General features: G+C 38.3%; 1 protein-coding gene and 1 long non-coding RNA gene across 2 annotated transcripts; one reads left to right on the forward strand and one right to left on the reverse strand.

Annotated features, from left to right (window-relative positions):
* Nucleotides 1–249: 249 nt before the first annotated feature.
* LOC147752765 (uncharacterized) lies at nt 250–16772 on the forward strand. Its single transcript, XR_015313183.1, has 3 exons — nt 250–389; nt 15194–15368; nt 16569–16772. It is a non-coding gene; the product is annotated as an uncharacterized LOC147752765 (long non-coding RNA).
* Nucleotides 9848–11987, reverse strand: ND-MWFE (NADH dehydrogenase (ubiquinone) MWFE subunit). The gene is made up of 3 exons (XM_086970642.1): nt 11690–11987; nt 10708–10794; nt 9848–9996 (listed from the first exon to the last, which is right to left on the reverse strand). Exons 1-3 carry the CDS (start codon nt 11786–11788, stop codon nt 9961–9963), a joined length of 222 nt encoding a protein of 73 aa, XP_086826768.1. The 5' UTR covers nt 11789–11987; the 3' UTR covers nt 9848–9960.
* Nucleotides 16773–16910: the final 138 nt, after the last annotated feature.

Below are 16910 nucleotides of genomic sequence, written 5' to 3' on the forward strand. Positions count from 1 at the left end.
GTCCTTTCCTCCGACAATGTAGAACGCCTTTTGTACATTTCGTCTAGCCGTTGGTTCGCACGCGCCGCATTTCTATCAAATCGCGCGCTCGACTGTTTCACGCTGAAGACTATCCGTTCGTTCGTCGAAATTGGCGCCGGCGGCTTTGGCGCCAGCGTTTAAACACATTTTGGCGCCAAATAAAAAAGTAGCGGTGCCAGTGTCCGATCTGCAATATCGGGTCGCCTCCAGTAAAATCGATGTCTGTATTGAAAACTGAAAAAGAAAAAAAGCACATAGTTAAGGGCGAAAGAGAGCATGAGGAGCCCTTGTCTAAATGTTCGGGCTAAAACTGGCGGCGGTCTCAATCGACGACTGATGGAGCGACGATCATATTCATTGGCAATCAAGTGAGTGTAGCAAGTGCTTGGGGTAGCTTATGCCTGGTGTTCGATTCCTTTGGAAAGGGCCGAGACACGTAAGCAGGTAAACAATAAAATCACGCCTAAGGACAAGTTGCCGTTACGAGTCCAACAAGTAGTGATATGTTTGCGGAATCGTCTGCATTGACTCATACTAATTAAATGATTCGCGTTTCACGTCCGTATTAGGAATTACATTAAACACACATGAATTATACATGAAAATTTACTCAGGTCTCTTGAAACGATACCGCACTTGGTCGAATTACTGACGTAGTCACAATGATCATACTCGAGCACAGAACCGATAACACATTATCAAGGCGACCCCATGTTCTTAGACTCATACGACAGTTTAACAGTTCTTGATAGCGCTGCTTTGAAAGTAACTAATTGCGTGTGCAACCTTACTACTGGCCGAGCTTAACACAGTTAATAAGTCAGCATATTGCTTCATCTCTAGTAAATCAGCCACTATAAAGAAAGCTTTGAACAACACAGAACGCTACCAGAGCCTCTTCTATGTTTCGAGCTTCTACGTCATGTATCGTTGTCCCGAGACAGAGGGTTGGTTGGTTGGTTGGCCGCCTGGCCGGCTCCCAACACAAAACGAACTCTACCTGTCTGTCTTTGTTCGGGTTCGAACCTAGATCACAATGTGTCTCTAAGATTAGCAGGCAAACACGCTCCTGGAGTAATCACCACATATTTTCTATATGTATAACACAAGCATGGTTAAGCTTGAACGAAATCTACCGTTTCGATCAAAGTGGCTAAATACACAGACTTCGTTGTATAAATTAGTTACTAACAAGACATTTTCGGTATCGCACATGAGTATTTTGAATCTGTGGCGCGTTAATCGACAATACGGTGTGGTATAAGAACAAGTGTAATTAACATTTACTTGGCAAATCAAATTACCGCGTATAGATAAGGACGCTATCGTACATTTCGAGCCAATGATCAACTCCGATAGTCGCGATATTCGATGCATAATTATCAGTATCGGATAACTTTTATCACGACTCGTGTTGATATTTCGGATTCGCAGAAAGACCTTTATCGCGCCCAATGTCTTCGTTCTCTCTTACATCTTCCGTTGAAGCAAATATTCAGAAAGACAACGAACCACTGTTGTCTGAAGTCCTTCTTATCCCCTTTCGTACCGCCTTCCTCTACCCACGTTGATAATTGGCTGTCTATCGTTAGATTTCCACATGACGTTTCTTTGTCTTTCCCCCTTTTTCTATTCTTTTCAAAGTTTTCGTTTTGGCGCCACAAACTGAATGAGGTCAACGTTGATGGTGCTGCCATTGCTGTCGTTGTGATTTTTGATCTGCTTTCAAGCCCTTCAGTCGTTCGTCCAGTTATTCCTCAAAAAGTGATCCGATCTATGGGAAAGTCGAACGGCTTAAGAGACCTTGGGGAACTTGTCCAAATTCTAGTTTGACGTAATGGGGTTACTTCGCCGCATCCATATGCGGCACCTATCGATTCTATTGCTACATGTACTCGTCTTGTCTCACAACGCCCGGGTTGCTTATCAACGCACACTGTGCTGGCCGATGAAGTTACTCATACAGCGGTGAAGTCAGAAACAGTGAAAGATCTGTTCGATCAAACTTATCTAACTAGAAAGACGAGAAATGCTTACAAATCTGTCGAGCTTTAACGCATTTTGTAATAGCAGAAATCGAGCAAGAATATGTCTTGTGGGTGTGGCTAAGAGGAGTGGCTAATAGTTAATTACTATATCGTAAAATTACCCACCGTTTAGCATTGTTGCTAATACAACATATGAGTATAGTGTTAGCCAAAACCTCTAAAGTTCTGTCAACTAGCCGACTTTTCTTACAAAACTGTAAGCTTTTGTTAACACGATCTACTTTCGATGAAATAAACTATGTAAAAGTTTCAGTAAAGCTTTATCATACCTATTCGTGATGGGATAGTACTAAAAAGCTGGCCAGTATAAAATACAGGTACCCTTACCATTTTAGTAGTTGCTTCATGCTTATTTGATTACATTGTGAGTGCCAATCACAGCTCTTGCGAAAATGTATCCTTCAATGTTACCCTTCCTCAACAAACGGATAAATTTTATGAATGTGCCACATTTTGGCACACAAGCTATTAGTTATTGAATCTTTTGAAAATAATTTCAGCGGTTCTGAACAACATTTCTTTATATAGTTGCTAAAGGCGTAGGCTTGTTTTTTGTAGAACTCAGAATTGCAGCTAAAACACCTACATATTCGCGCTTCGCCAAAATTTCGAACTTCGTGCAGTTGGTATAGATAGATAGATAGATGTCTTTCGTTAGAGAACCTCCGAGACATTAGCTGCTGGCCGAGACCCATTCTGGCGGTTGGCTTATGACGGCACATCGACTAGGCGGAGGCTATAGTACGAGGCCCTTCAAATTGTTTGCTTAGGGCATAGATCACAAGCACAGCCCCGCCGCTTGCCTCTTATAGTAACTATGATATTTTATGCATATTTTACCTGATTCTGTGTGTAAGGCAAATGATCTTTGACAGAAATATGAGGATTCGACAAAACGGACAGCGACTCAGAATGGCCTTCGTCTTTTCAGTACCTATCTGAATAGGGATTTCAGGTCGTTCCTCTATATTTAAGGGAATCGAAGCGCAAAAGTCTTATTGTCCGCTTGTTTATGACTAGCACCCTGTCGACGTCACTTACGTCGACAGAACGTCCAGAACGATAGAAACGTCCAGTAAACCTATGAATTTTAATTGGTATACGCAGTACGAAGTTAGTGGAAACCTGCAGAGTCCTCAGATAGACAACTGATTCTAAGAAACGATGGGCTAGAGGACGGAATTAGTCGCAACTGGTCTGGAAGCGTGGAATCTTTTGACATCCAAATGGGCAATACATTGCACAGGTAGACGACAAATGATCAACAAACATGCCCATCTACTAGAACTGCTGTGAAGCTGGGACGGGCCGCGGCAGAATCAACCGGAGCTGCCGTCAATACAATTTCTGTCTAAGGATGAAAACTAAATGGTTTTTTTGACTTTTTTCTTTCCCCAATTCGTTGTCGAATGCCTTCCAACTGATAGTGGTCAAGTGTCACCTGTGAAGATGTCGGCTTTGTCAGAATTTTTTTCCGATCGCTGTCGTTTATATTGGATCTGACGGGACATGTGCGAAGTGAACTTGCTATGATACTTTCGCCACATTTGTGCTTAACTCGACTCATGGGGTGATACCATCATACGTTTTTTAAACTTCACAATACAATATAGTTTTTGAGAACCAAATAATTAAAAAATTATATTAGGACTGTACGAAGGAAAGCAACTGAGGAATACAAGTAAATTCCATGCATATAGACCTGTTTTTTGCGAGAAATTTTCGCTAATCGTTCACAAGCTTCGGGCCGGCTCGTGCCGAACTGGCTAATATCGTTCCTAAACCACCATTCACACGTAAAAGCGAGTTTAGGCCGTCTATTTTCGAACAAACAGGCCGAAACAGTTTCAGCAAACCCTTCGATAATGTTCGCTTCCTTTTTATTGCTGCTTTTAGTCTGTGCTATCTTTATATAGGCTATGAAAGCCGTTGTTTTCACCGTTCATATCAAAACTTCCTGGAAATGACGAAGTCCTAAAATCTTTATATCATATTTTTGGGTTTAAACAAATTGACCCATATTGATTTGAGTATCTCAACGGCCTTTGCCTTCTTTCTAGTGGCGGGAAAAATTTTTGATGCGAACTTCGACACCAAATATTCAACAGCTGATGCTCTGTCTGGTGTTACGTATAGACTGACCGGAATGTAACTATTCAGCTTTTTCTATGCATTGACAGTATATCTGACAGAGCAATGTTTCCAAAACGTATATCCGTCCATAATCTTTTTTTTTTCTGTGAAGATGGAAATCAAACCAGTGATTCCTATCTTCGCCGTTCTAATCATCACACGACTCATCGAAAAACTGAATATATCGATAGTCCATCATCCGATTGCCTATACTATTGAACTATCACCGCCTTATATGACATGTGAGTGCGATTCAATCGTAGAACCCTTCTGTAGATCGTGCAATACATGTATTCGACTTACCTCAGGTAGTGGTGCTATAATGAGTCGTTTGCCTGCTCTAGGTCTCAATAAAGCGTTACTACTTTCATTTTCTGGTTGGCGACAGTTAAGTGCAGGTCGAGGGGAAGATGAGCACGGCTCCTTAGACGCGCCGGCCACTCAGTTAACAGGACGATTCCAATCCGACATTCAAAGTAGCACCGTGTACGAGTGCCGAGAAGCATCTAATACATCGCTCAGTTATGGTGTGATAAACTGTGCTACCTAACAAAGCACCGCCTAACATGATTCTTGTTGGTATTAATTCTAAAAAGCCTGCTCCTTGAGCCTAGTTATGATTTAAGAAGGCATTGATGTAGACGAAATTCGCTGGAACCACTTCTGACATATTCCTACGCAGAGTTTAGTGCAGAAAAAAATGTATCTTTCGCTCTAAATTATGCATAAGCTGAAGGCACGCAACGTACATAAATACTAATTAGCTCTGAAATTAATCCGATGTTGTTTTGTTCTATTGATTTTTTGTAGTAGTGTTTGAAGCGGAACGAGGTAATTCTCATGTCGTATCACCTCAATATCGCGTATCATAGAATATCCACCACATCCGAAATACAGCTTTAGCTGCTGTACATTCAGTGTTAGCCAATTTGCGAAAGGTTCGTTATGTAGGTGAGAGGTATTTTCGAATGACCGCATCGTACGCGGTCTCTGTTTTTCTAATACCCGTAATAATAACAATGTAGAACTTATGTAAATATCATTACCTTGTGCAACTCGAAGAGATACAGGGTGTAATTTAGGTGGAAAAAAGAATTATGGCAAAATTAAATGCATTCGCTAGTCCGACTTGTGTTGTTTACTTTGTACGCCGTACTAGTATCTTTCCAAAACGACGAAAAAACCTTGGAAGTCTGCGGCGACAAGATTATTAGCGCGGCAATACTTTTTTTTCGCTTTCTATTGAGAAATGTTGATTTGCGCGCGCGCCAGATTTGCTTAGTATTTGCCGATAAAGACGTCAAATAAAGGGTATCGGTAATGACGGGAACTGAGTCGCGTAAGTTTGTTGCTGCTCCTGCTGCTATGCGATAACACGGCACGCACGGCCGCTTTTCGACGAGCAAGTTTCATCGATAGGGTTCATGCTAATGGGGCTGTCCATCTATATTTTGACAATGTCTGCTAATACGTACAGTTCGTATCTACCTACATTCTAATCAATATTTACTTTATACGGATGTATCAGTTCTTTACGATAATCGTTTAGTTCGCATACACGTAAATGTCCGCTTATAGTTGTTGGTGTAAAGTTCGTACCGTCGCTATTTGTTTCTAACAGGAAAGGTGCTATAGTTTGATATCTGAAATAGTATACTTCAAAAATGAGCTTTCCAGCCGAGTAATTGGCAGTATTCTATATATTATAAAATACGATCAACTGATTTGAATCAAGAACTCCGGATACTAAACGAACTTCTTTATTGAGTGTAGTTATTGCAAATATAACAACTAATCCGACCTAAGAAAGCAAAACACGATGAATAACGGTACTAGCCATATTCGCTTGATGTTTACCGCCAGTAAAATAGGAAGCAAGCGTTAACAGGTTAGAAAAAAATGACGGTTCCCTCTCTCGACAAGTAATCCGATATGGAAGCAGTACTCCGATACCACTTGTATAAGTTTCTGCGGTGATTTAATCTCTTTTGTCCTTAACTAAGAACATCCAGATAATAGCGCGTAAAAAAAAAAAAAAGCGCGTACGGGAAATATGTAGACCTACGGTAATATGATTTAACTAGAACGATTTTTCCACATCGACTATGTATCGTAAAAAGGTCCTTGTACAAATTAATATTAAATCAGGCATGTCATTCATATGTACATCTACGTTTAATAACTCTCTCGAAGTTTCCATCAAAAACTATAGGCCAGCGATGCAACAAACCCATTACGGAATAGCAAAAAAAAGGCCGAAGTACCTGGTGGGGTGGCCAGGGCTGCGGACTGAAAGAAAACGAATTTTTTCTGGCACGTGCTGGAGCATTCGGAAGTTCCGGTAGACTACTTTAAAAAGGATCAGTTCCACAATAAAAATTTAATCTTGACAAAGGCCTATAGTACCTCAGCGTAGTCTGAACTTTTGTGGGTGGGGGGTTTTAGAGAAGCTTTATAGAGATCTATTGATCCGTAACCAGACAAGACAACACAGTGAAAAGACGCAATACTGTTAAAGTTTTTTTTCGTTTCATAGCGTCGGTCAGTCTGTAGACAAAGGAAACTGTAAATACATATCCATATCATGCTAACGCCTTTGTGTGGCTGATTGCTAACAGTTCCTCCAATGAACGGTCTGCTAATCACTTCGTTTCACTGCAGAACGGACGGAGAATGCACCTCGACATTATTGTGGACAGAGTCACTCGTCGAAAATCCCGTGTGTATAATGCAATAATGCGACAAACCTCGTTAGGGTCATAGTTGGTGGATTTTAAGTGAGGATATAAGTATCCTGGCACCTTGAAGAAAGCTACGACTGTTAACGAAGCATAAATAAACAATTACTTAGTGTGTGTGTGTGTGTAGTTTATAGAAAGTCGTGTGGATTGTTTACACTCATTTATAAAGGCTGAAGTCACTCGGGGCCGATACCCCTGCATTTTCCATCCTAATTATCTGATTATTTTTATCCCGACCATTGTTGTTACATCCATCATTATGTGCTGATTATGAATCTACAGTATTCTCATTATTGGTCTAGTCAGAGTCTCTTCAACACGGTGTGCTCTGATGCCTATTCCTCAGATAATTTAACAAACAGTTCTGTTTTTTGGTGTTTCGATGTAAGTTACGCTGCGCCCTAACATAAAACGAGAGATTACTTCACGACGTTATAAAATACGAAAATCTTAGACATTAAGTTAAATTATATAATGCTTCCTATTTGTTAAGTTAAGTTAGGAAAAGGAACACATAATGAAGGAACATTCGAGATTTTTGTTTCGTTGATATTTGCAAATAGTTTCAGCCAATTACAGACGTATGAACAACTACCGAGAAATTGCCTTTTACCTGCAATAATGAGCGACACAATTAAGCCTCTACTAACAATCAAAAATATTTTTTCTTTTAGCGTTTTTTTTAATAAACTAATAATAATAATAATAATAGGTATTCGGAGTAAGTTTGTACAAAGCCCACAACCGAAGGTTTCTTCGATGTGCTTATGAAATTCGCTAAGATGCATCATGCAGAGTTAAATAAACGTGCTACGTTCTTCTAATGAAAAAAAAAAGATGTACATATATAGACAATAATGCACAATAGATTTCGCTGCGATGTTTTATCATGTTATGTTAACAGTGATCTACTATAGGTTAATTATGATATTATATTCTAGTTCACCAAATTCTACTTCTACTTCTAATACTTAATAAACAGTATCAAGGATGGTCATGATTATTACTACTGCTACTATATGACGCCCCATTATTTCGAATTTGTATGTATATTACGAAATAACATTAATTATGTAATACATATGGGTATCGTCCGTAAACGGCGATGTCACGAAGCTGTTCTGCGCGGTCGATCGACAAACAATAACATATGATACATGCCCGAATTATCGCTGCGCTCATTGGTCAGACCCAAAAGAAACATCGAGAAGTCGACGCTTCAACACACAGTCAGGGCAAAATTCTCTCTATTTAATACATCTAATGTAATGACGAGACAAACTGGTCAGTGAGTTTTTCCTTTGACTTTATAATAGCAATAATACTATCGGATGAGTTAACTGGATCTGTATCGGGAAATGTAAACCAATGATTACAATGCGCCGTTCCCTTAGGCGGAGGCTACTTCTTAATAAGTCCAAACAGTTGAGAAGCTGTGACGTCAAACTATGACCAACGCTGCTTTGCTCACCACGACGACCTGCTACTACGTTTATTTTAAAATGAAGTCTGCGTTAAAGGTCACATCATACTGTTTCGCTAGGCCCCACTAAAACGAAATGTTTTCGTACCCAGGCATCAAAGACCACAGTATCAATGAATGGTATTAAAAATATCCTAAATTAGCCTTTTTGTATTCCAGTTTGGCTCCTTAAACTATGCCTGAGTCTAAAAACAACGCTTCCGAATTTATGGCTATGAAACTAATTAAATACTGCGGTGAAATTTTTGAGGAACTTTTCATTTTCGCCGAACGTATAACTGTATTAATATTTTTTTCGGGAAATAATATGTTTTTTTAGCAAGGACCCTAACATGCTACATACGAGATACATAAAACGACAGCTTGTTACAACTTCTAATAAATTTAAAAAGGGCAACTCAACATTTTTTACAAGAAGCTATACGTTATTTTTCAAGGCAGATATGTTATGATCTAGTGGTAGCTAAGAGTCCGGAAAAAATATGCAACTCTGTATATTGAACGACGCGTCTCGTTCTCGAAAGTACTATTTTTTTAATTTTCAGTTAGGTGCATTCGAGGTAAAAAAAGCTTAGTAAAAAGTAAGTTACTGTGTAAGTTTTGAGCTTGTGTTTGATAAAAGGCATACTCGATAAAATCATTTTCTCAGGCTCTAAAAAAAAATCTCAAACTGACCTGCGAAACCCAACACAGAGATGTTCCCGTGAACAAGGTAAACACTTTCAAACCACATGATTTTTTAACCTCAAATAGTTTCATTTAAACTCTTGAGATTTCACGTTAATAACCAATAAACTATTTTGGATGTTTTAAGCACTAAGCAACATTGTTTTTTCTTGCAATATATTAAGAAAACGATGAGATTGTCATTTTATAAAATAACCCTGATGAGGACAGACTTATGACATGGTTTGGTAAAAATATGCCATAGTAACGATTTTTCAACGCCTAATTTGAGCGAACAATGGCCGAATGTTTAGGGCTATCATGGCAACGCATTTGACATAATGCGCATCAGAGATCTAGAACACGCTGCTTTCCATTTATATTTAAAACAAATCATCTTCCGTTTGGTTTTCAGAAGTACATAGGTTTTAAAGTTGTTGTGATCTAGTAAATCTTCAATGCCAAAAAAAGACTTTCTAAACTTAATGTATGAGACGCATAAGGCACGTGCGAAATACACCAGTAACGGGATTTTTGCGGAACAAGCAAGATTTTTCAGCTCACAGTTAGCGTTATTGTTATCATAGGGGTAGGTAAAGTGGTTAAGATGCCATGCTGGTCTACACTAACGCAATTATCGTCATAAAATTGTGTTGGCAATTTGCTCAGTATTAGAACCGTAATCTTTAAAAGAAGACACTACAAACAGCGTACCCATTAATATATATTAAACTGAAATAAATACTCCGTATGGCTACATTTGTATACACGCGATCGTATCTAATTTTATTCTAAACGCGCAGAGGTACTCGTTTATCAAATACTAAGTCTCCTACTAATTAAAACAGAGTAACAGTTCTAGCAAAGTCTACTCCTTGTCGAGATCAGGAACAACCTCAATGCCCTGAAATAGGAACAGAATGCAGAGTTAGTAATGGCTTCCGGTTTAGCACACGTAACAATTACTAAAGTAAAGTACACAGCTAAAGATAATTGTCTCGTATCGGGTTTACTGATGTAGCGATGGCATTAGGAAAAGCGCCTTTGCTATCATTTCTTTATCTAAGTCAAGTCACCTTTATTTAAGGACTTTATTTAAGTCCTTGTTGGAAATAACATAACATACACGTAATTGCCGTAAACGTCTACTTATGAAGTACACGTGATTAACTCTCCTAGGAAAGCCATAGCTTACACAAGGTTCGTCTTTATATCTGTTGCGCGTTGTCAATTGTAAGTTTTTAATCTAAGATACTACAACTTATAGCAAAAAATGTAACTGCCTTATTCCCAGTCGCGTTTGATGTAAAATGAACCATACAATATCAGGATAAAGAAACCTTTAGAATTCTGATTGTTTCAGCTGTTTCTCTTATCAGAACGCCAATTGTCTAAACGGTATCGCTCTACGAGGAGTACGTCTAAGGTCGTTCTCATAGCCAGTAGGAGAGAATGCCTTAAAATAAAAGTCTGTTTCGTCTTTCGAGGTCACGCGCACTCCGAATGGCCATTATCCACAACATAATAAGTACCGCATTCACGCAAGTACCTGCCAAGTACACTGAAAGAATATGTCATGTCTTTCCTCGTCTAACCTAACAGAAAATGTTCTTACCAAAGGCTTGTATTGGTCGCCTGTAAGTCGGATGTCTCGAAGAATTAGCTCCGTTGCTCGCGGATGTGTAGTATCGCGAAGGTATGGCTATAAAAATTAAAGAAAAAATGTCACAACCGCATTAGTTACAATCTTTTTGTAAACTAAAATAAAATCTACAAAAATAATGGTCACGATGAAGGAATGCTAACTTGTCAACCAATGACAGAGGGTCAGCAAAAAAAGCTAGACGATATATATTAAGTAATAGTGTTTATTATCTCTCAATTAAGTATTTTTATAACAACAACGTAAACTTACAACATTATCAAGCGAATAACAAAAGAATAGTAAAAATTAACTGTAATAACACTAGGCAATATGGTTTATAATAATTGCATAGAACAAGAAGCTTAGGTATATGATTAAAGCAAATAAACAGACAACTGCTGGAATAAAATTGAATCCATGATCGAGATTTATGACTTTCCGTTTTTTTTCATTCTACACAAGAAAGGCAAAAAAACATTGAGTCAGTTTATGCAAAGTCATTAAATACCTCACTACTCTTTGTTGTCATTGTTGTTTTTTATTATGTCCTTGCTATTAAAGTCTACATGAATTAATGAAAAGAATTATGAAAGTGTCATGTTGCTATGTTGCTTGAGCTCCATAAAATTCCAAAACTATGATCTAAGAAAACTACTGATTAAATGATGCGCTACATAGGTGCCCCAGCAACAACGTTTGTCCATTTCTTCCAAAAGGGGTTGGACATTGTAGTGATAATTTCATCGCCTGATTCACTGATGAGTTGAATCATAATAATATTTTTTAGATTTGACAAAAGATGCAAGTGCGTTTATTTGATAAATACGACAGCAATGACAGTTAACACTGGTAGAAATGTAACGCATGCATTATACATAGGTTAATAAAATCAATTCATTTTCTGCAAGCGTGGCTCGACTGGAAAAGGGGACACATTATTTAAAGCACATACTTTTCCGGTCCACAATCGATGAACATATCGATCTGCGATAAAGGGTGTGGCCAATAGGCCCGTAATGATTGCTGCGGACGGAATAATTTCGTACCACATCCTCCCAAGGATATCTCAGTAGGCTTCACTTTCAGCGACTCTTATACAATGTCACCGGGGCCTCTCGATCGGGTCAAAGCACAAACGAGCACAGTTGTAAGTGCAGCAACTATCAATCGGTATTCACAGCTCAAGTTGGTAGATACAACAGAGACAGGACAGGCTTCAATATCGTCCTTTGCTGATTCGCCCGCATTTATTTTCACCACACAGCGACACTTTTATCAAAGTGTCGATTCATCAATTTGAAATACAACGCGCCAGACTACACAACATAAACTATCCTTGAACTGCAAACTCATCAAATCTAACATTATTCTTCTATCGGTTATAAATAATAACACCATATTATTATTCATGTTCATGTACGCAAGCAAGAGCTTGTATATATATATATATATATATGGAGTACGATGGGTGTGCTAAAGAAATGTATATACAGTCGAATGAATTTAACTTCGGTCTTTTTTTCTTAATTTTTATATTTATATATTATGTTTATTTATAATGCGAAAGAATCTACATAAATGGTAGAACTTATCCTCCTACCCCAGGTGTTTAAAATGATTATTCTCCTGGTCAATACGCTGTTGATAACGATCGACAATTAATTGACATATATTTACGCACATTCAATTTGGTTCTATGGCGCGGTTTTGCTCAATTGTGGCCTTTAAATAATGCAGTGTCATTGAGTTTCTGATGTAGTCTGACTTTATCCTTAAAATTTCCTTCTGGATAAGAAAAGCCCATTGACGTCAGCTATAGAGAACCGGGTGTCCTATAGAACCTCTTCTCTTATCCATCTGTTTGAAATCTTTTCGTTAAGCTATGCTCCTCCATCACGATCTAGTGTACAGGTATTCCAAAACTGAACTTCTTATCTTCACTGATGTCCTCACAAGCGTGCGCTACAACATCGTCTTGCAGTAAATTCAAGTAACTATCAACAGTCACTGTACCGTTAAAGAAATCAATCCTTTGTTTGAAATATGGCTTCACATTTTTGCGCCTGTTTAATTCGTGTGTATTAGGTGAATTTATAGTTACCTGGTAAAAGCAGTTGTGTTGACTAATTGTGCTATTTAGTTATGGGATGTAGCTTTATCATTTCAAACTATCTACCCTGAAAAGTGTGCATTCTGTTTACTTTTGTTCAAGTACCCTTCGTAAAATTGTATTTTTCGATCAAAATCATCTGCATTTATTGATAGCATGTACCATTAATTGGATGTAACTTTTCTATTCGCAACGATTTGAAAGGCAATGGACTTTCGACTTGCTGATGCCAAGCTTACGATTTCATTGTCTTACATATGTTTATAATGCTTTGCTATAACTTTCCTGGTTGATAAATCTCGTTAGCGTTGCTGGTTTTCTAGGAAGATCATCTATAACCATCTTGCATAGTTCAGTTTAGAATAATACCATTAAAATATTGTTAGACATTCTTCACGCTGCATACTAGCTCGATTCGCTACGAAGCAAAATATTCGCATCAGATTTTTTTGGGGGTTATTTTGTGACAAGGTTTCGTCATAGGTTAGTTTCCTCTAGAAATAGCCTGGTAATGCGGTAATGAAGTGATTTGAATAGAACTAACCGATTACTTATGGAGTGTGATAGATTGTCTTTAGCTCGAGTGGACAGTCAACACATAAGCACGGGAGTACTAATGCAAAATATTAGATGGCAAAGTCACAGCGGTGGAATATTCAAACACGGAAGTAAAAGAACGTTATTAATTTGTTAAAGAGGCTTGCCGTGTATATGCAGCAAGCGTACCGAACGAATGAAACATTGCAATGGTCTATATGAAACAAGGCTCAAATGATGGGAGAATTGTAACAAGCATCAGTTCGGATTTAAACCGAGCAGATCTTAGCTCACATTGGAAGGAAGTAGCACCATGGTCTTACGTCTGATTCATGTATGTAATGCGGGGCATACGTTTGCAAAAGGGTAAGCCAGTGTTTGGACAAGAAACAAACTCACAGATTCACGGAGCTTGATGTTAACGCCACGCACCTACATCAACCTTAAAGGATCACCAGAATTCTAACAATGTTTATAATAAAAGCATAATTCAAATAAAACACCTATTACCTACTTTGGTACATCATCTCTATGCTTGAATGGAGTTTCATCTTCATACGAACGTCACGTTCGGGTGTCCTGGTCTCGAGACGTAATTACGCCTGTGCACGAAGGCAAGAGCGCACTAAGTGTTCGGCGGTTACAGCTCTCACGTGGTTTACCGTTTTATTCATTCGAGCTATATCCCTCTAGCTTAAGCTGTGTAGTCTTTCCAGGGTTTCTCTCCAGGGCCGCCAGCGTACGCAAGTCTCCACTCGCCACAAGCGTCTTCTTAGCGCTACATGCCAGAGAAGACGCCTCTATCGATCTATTCTATAGTCGAGCAACAATATCTGTTGGTTCTGCTGCAGGCTGTGTGACGCGGTCTCGACCCAAAGTTGCGTTACTCGTTGGGCTTGTCTGCGTAGTCCAGACCCTCTTTATACCTCCAACAATCCTGTCACAACACTTGCTGTATCGCGGCGATAAACCTATCAGATTGTCACAGGGTCAGCTGGGCGTAATAATGGGTTCGGCCACAATTGTTACCGTTATGGTTTAGACGATCATCGGAAGACTGCTTTTGGCATCTGATTCTGACAAAACGACAATTAGATTCGGATTGTCTATCAACCTATTGCCAAAGCCGGCATAAATGCGCTGCACGAACGTAGTGAGCTTTATTTGTTTGCCTTGATTTGTATTCGGCTATCTCGCAAAGCAGGTGTCTGATACAAGGATCCTAGTGCTGTACTGCCTGCAAGGATCGTAGCATCGATTTCCATCTCTATCGTATTTAACAAGTTGGTAGATCTATAGCGGATATGTATTTGCCAATTTATTCGGGGATATGCGACGAATCACATGTTTCTGCCCTACTACTTTTTTTACACATCAGTATCAGGGAGGATACAATCATCCTCGAGTTTACGCTATTGTTTCCTGCATATTTAATCTAGCTGCCCACCTTGGGAATGGGGTAGGTCAGCTGATAAGTGAGTTCCTGTTGGATGCTGTATTTAGCACCGGAGGCTGACATAGTTCGGCTGACCGTTATTTTAGCTGTTGTTTACGCACCGATTATGTTTTTTATTTGCCATCGATAACTTCATGTAAATTATATTAGCCATTAATATATTTTTTGACAGTTCTATACATATTTTGCGTGTCGTATCAAGAATGTTACAGAGTTTGAATAAAAATATTAGAAAACTTTCCAGCGTTGAATATTACTACCATTTGAACTAGCTAGTTAGTTAATCTTAATTAATCTTATTTGATTAGCTTAGCCAGAAAGTAATTTTGGCAATTTTGGAACTTTGTTTACAGGACATTCGACCTGCACGCTTGCCGGAGCTTTCTACAATTGTTGCATTGTTTATGTTTTGGATCCGTTTGTTTTTAGTAGTTTCTTATACGATGAAATCACACAACCGAAAAAGTTTGTGTCCTATACGTCCTTGCGCCTTGAAAAAAATGCATCTAAGACAACAACGAGGATTGTGTAAGAGTTTAAAGGCTGAGCAACTCGCGAGAACTTATAATACTTGAAGACTCGAAAAAGGTTCCCCCCTCCCAAATATTGTGAAATAGCGATGCAAACTCCGCTTTAATTCAGCTCATCAGATTGAATTAAAAAAAGATAATGTAAAGGCCCAGCCAAGGCAAAGGACAGGGCTGGGCTTTTATGGCTTCGGCGGTCCAGAGAGTTTGGCAAACCAAATAAATGATACTTTTCGTTCTTAGAGCTCTCGCACTCTTCTAGCGGGTTACAAGTATTTGGCTCTATTTATATATCTATATATCTAGAAAACAAGCTATCCAAAACAAGAGGCAGGAGCCCGAAAATGAGCCTATGAACTGATCACTTCTTTAAATTTTTTTATATTATCATAGAGATCCGTCTACTGTCCAAATGCTAAAAAGGGCTGCGGAAATTCAAACAAGTTATTTTAAGAAACAAGATTAGCTTCTTCCAGAATTTAATACTATGTGAATTGAGAGGAAAAACGAAATTATTTTTTGGCAGATCTATTGTTCATAGAAGATACGTTTATCGCACAATATGCTCGCTTTGTGTTAGCTTATATACATATAGTGTTTGTCGAGGAATTTTACAAAATGTTTATCCATGTTGAGATAATTTAGCGATGTGATTCATAAGCTATCCACTGTGTAAATCATTTAGCCTGTAACAGATTTGTTTTTCAAATATATTGCATGTGTACCTCTTCAAGGCCAAGTAGATTACATAAAAAAAATAGAAAATAGATATAGCAATAGAATAATCTATTGATCATATACACAATGATAATATATTTATCAAGTGATGTAGCTATAGTACAAAAAAATACATCAAGTAATATAATATATAAACTAGAGTATTCTCTTCAATTACATTTTCTATTCTAAGCAAATGAAAACTTAGAAAGGCTAGGTTGTTTTACTCAAAAGAGTACTAACGTGTACTCTTAGCATGAATGTTAAACCGCCAAAGATTATGTGAGTATATCTCATCGAATATTAACAACAGAAAGCAATTCGTCAGGGTAGTTTGCTATTGAACTTTGGTAGAATTTGTAATGGTTGCTACGAAATATAGATCAAGTGTCATATTTGTATAGGGATGCAACTAACAATTTCAGCTTTCCAGCATCACTTGATTGGTCCTACTATGGGTAACGGAACTTTTGTTTTGTATCAGTACAGGAAAACCAAAAGGAAGGCGAAGGGCACGCGACAGACGTCACTTTCGTAATGTATTATTATAGTTGTTGGCCTTGAAGTAGATCGATAGAGTCTGCGGCTGAATTTCAAGTTTCGGTGAATCGCATATGTGATGCAAAGCACTATTCATTGTGTTTAAAAAGAGTCCAATCTTATAATAAAAGCATTTATTGTTTATACATTTTTAATAGTATTTGATCATAAATGTTTACCTTTGCGTATTTGTCTTCTAAGTTGGTTACGGTGATTGTAGACGTTTGTGGTATTTCGAATAAGTCGTCAAGGCAAGGGGTATTCGATTCACGTACTAAGCGATTTA

The sequence above is a fragment of the Varroa jacobsoni genome, unplaced genomic scaffold (assembly GCF_002532875.2).
Source record: "Varroa jacobsoni isolate VJ856 unplaced genomic scaffold, vjacob_1.0 scaffold_1014, whole genome shotgun sequence".
Classification (NCBI taxonomy): domain Eukaryota; kingdom Metazoa; phylum Arthropoda; class Arachnida; order Mesostigmata; family Varroidae; genus Varroa; species Varroa jacobsoni.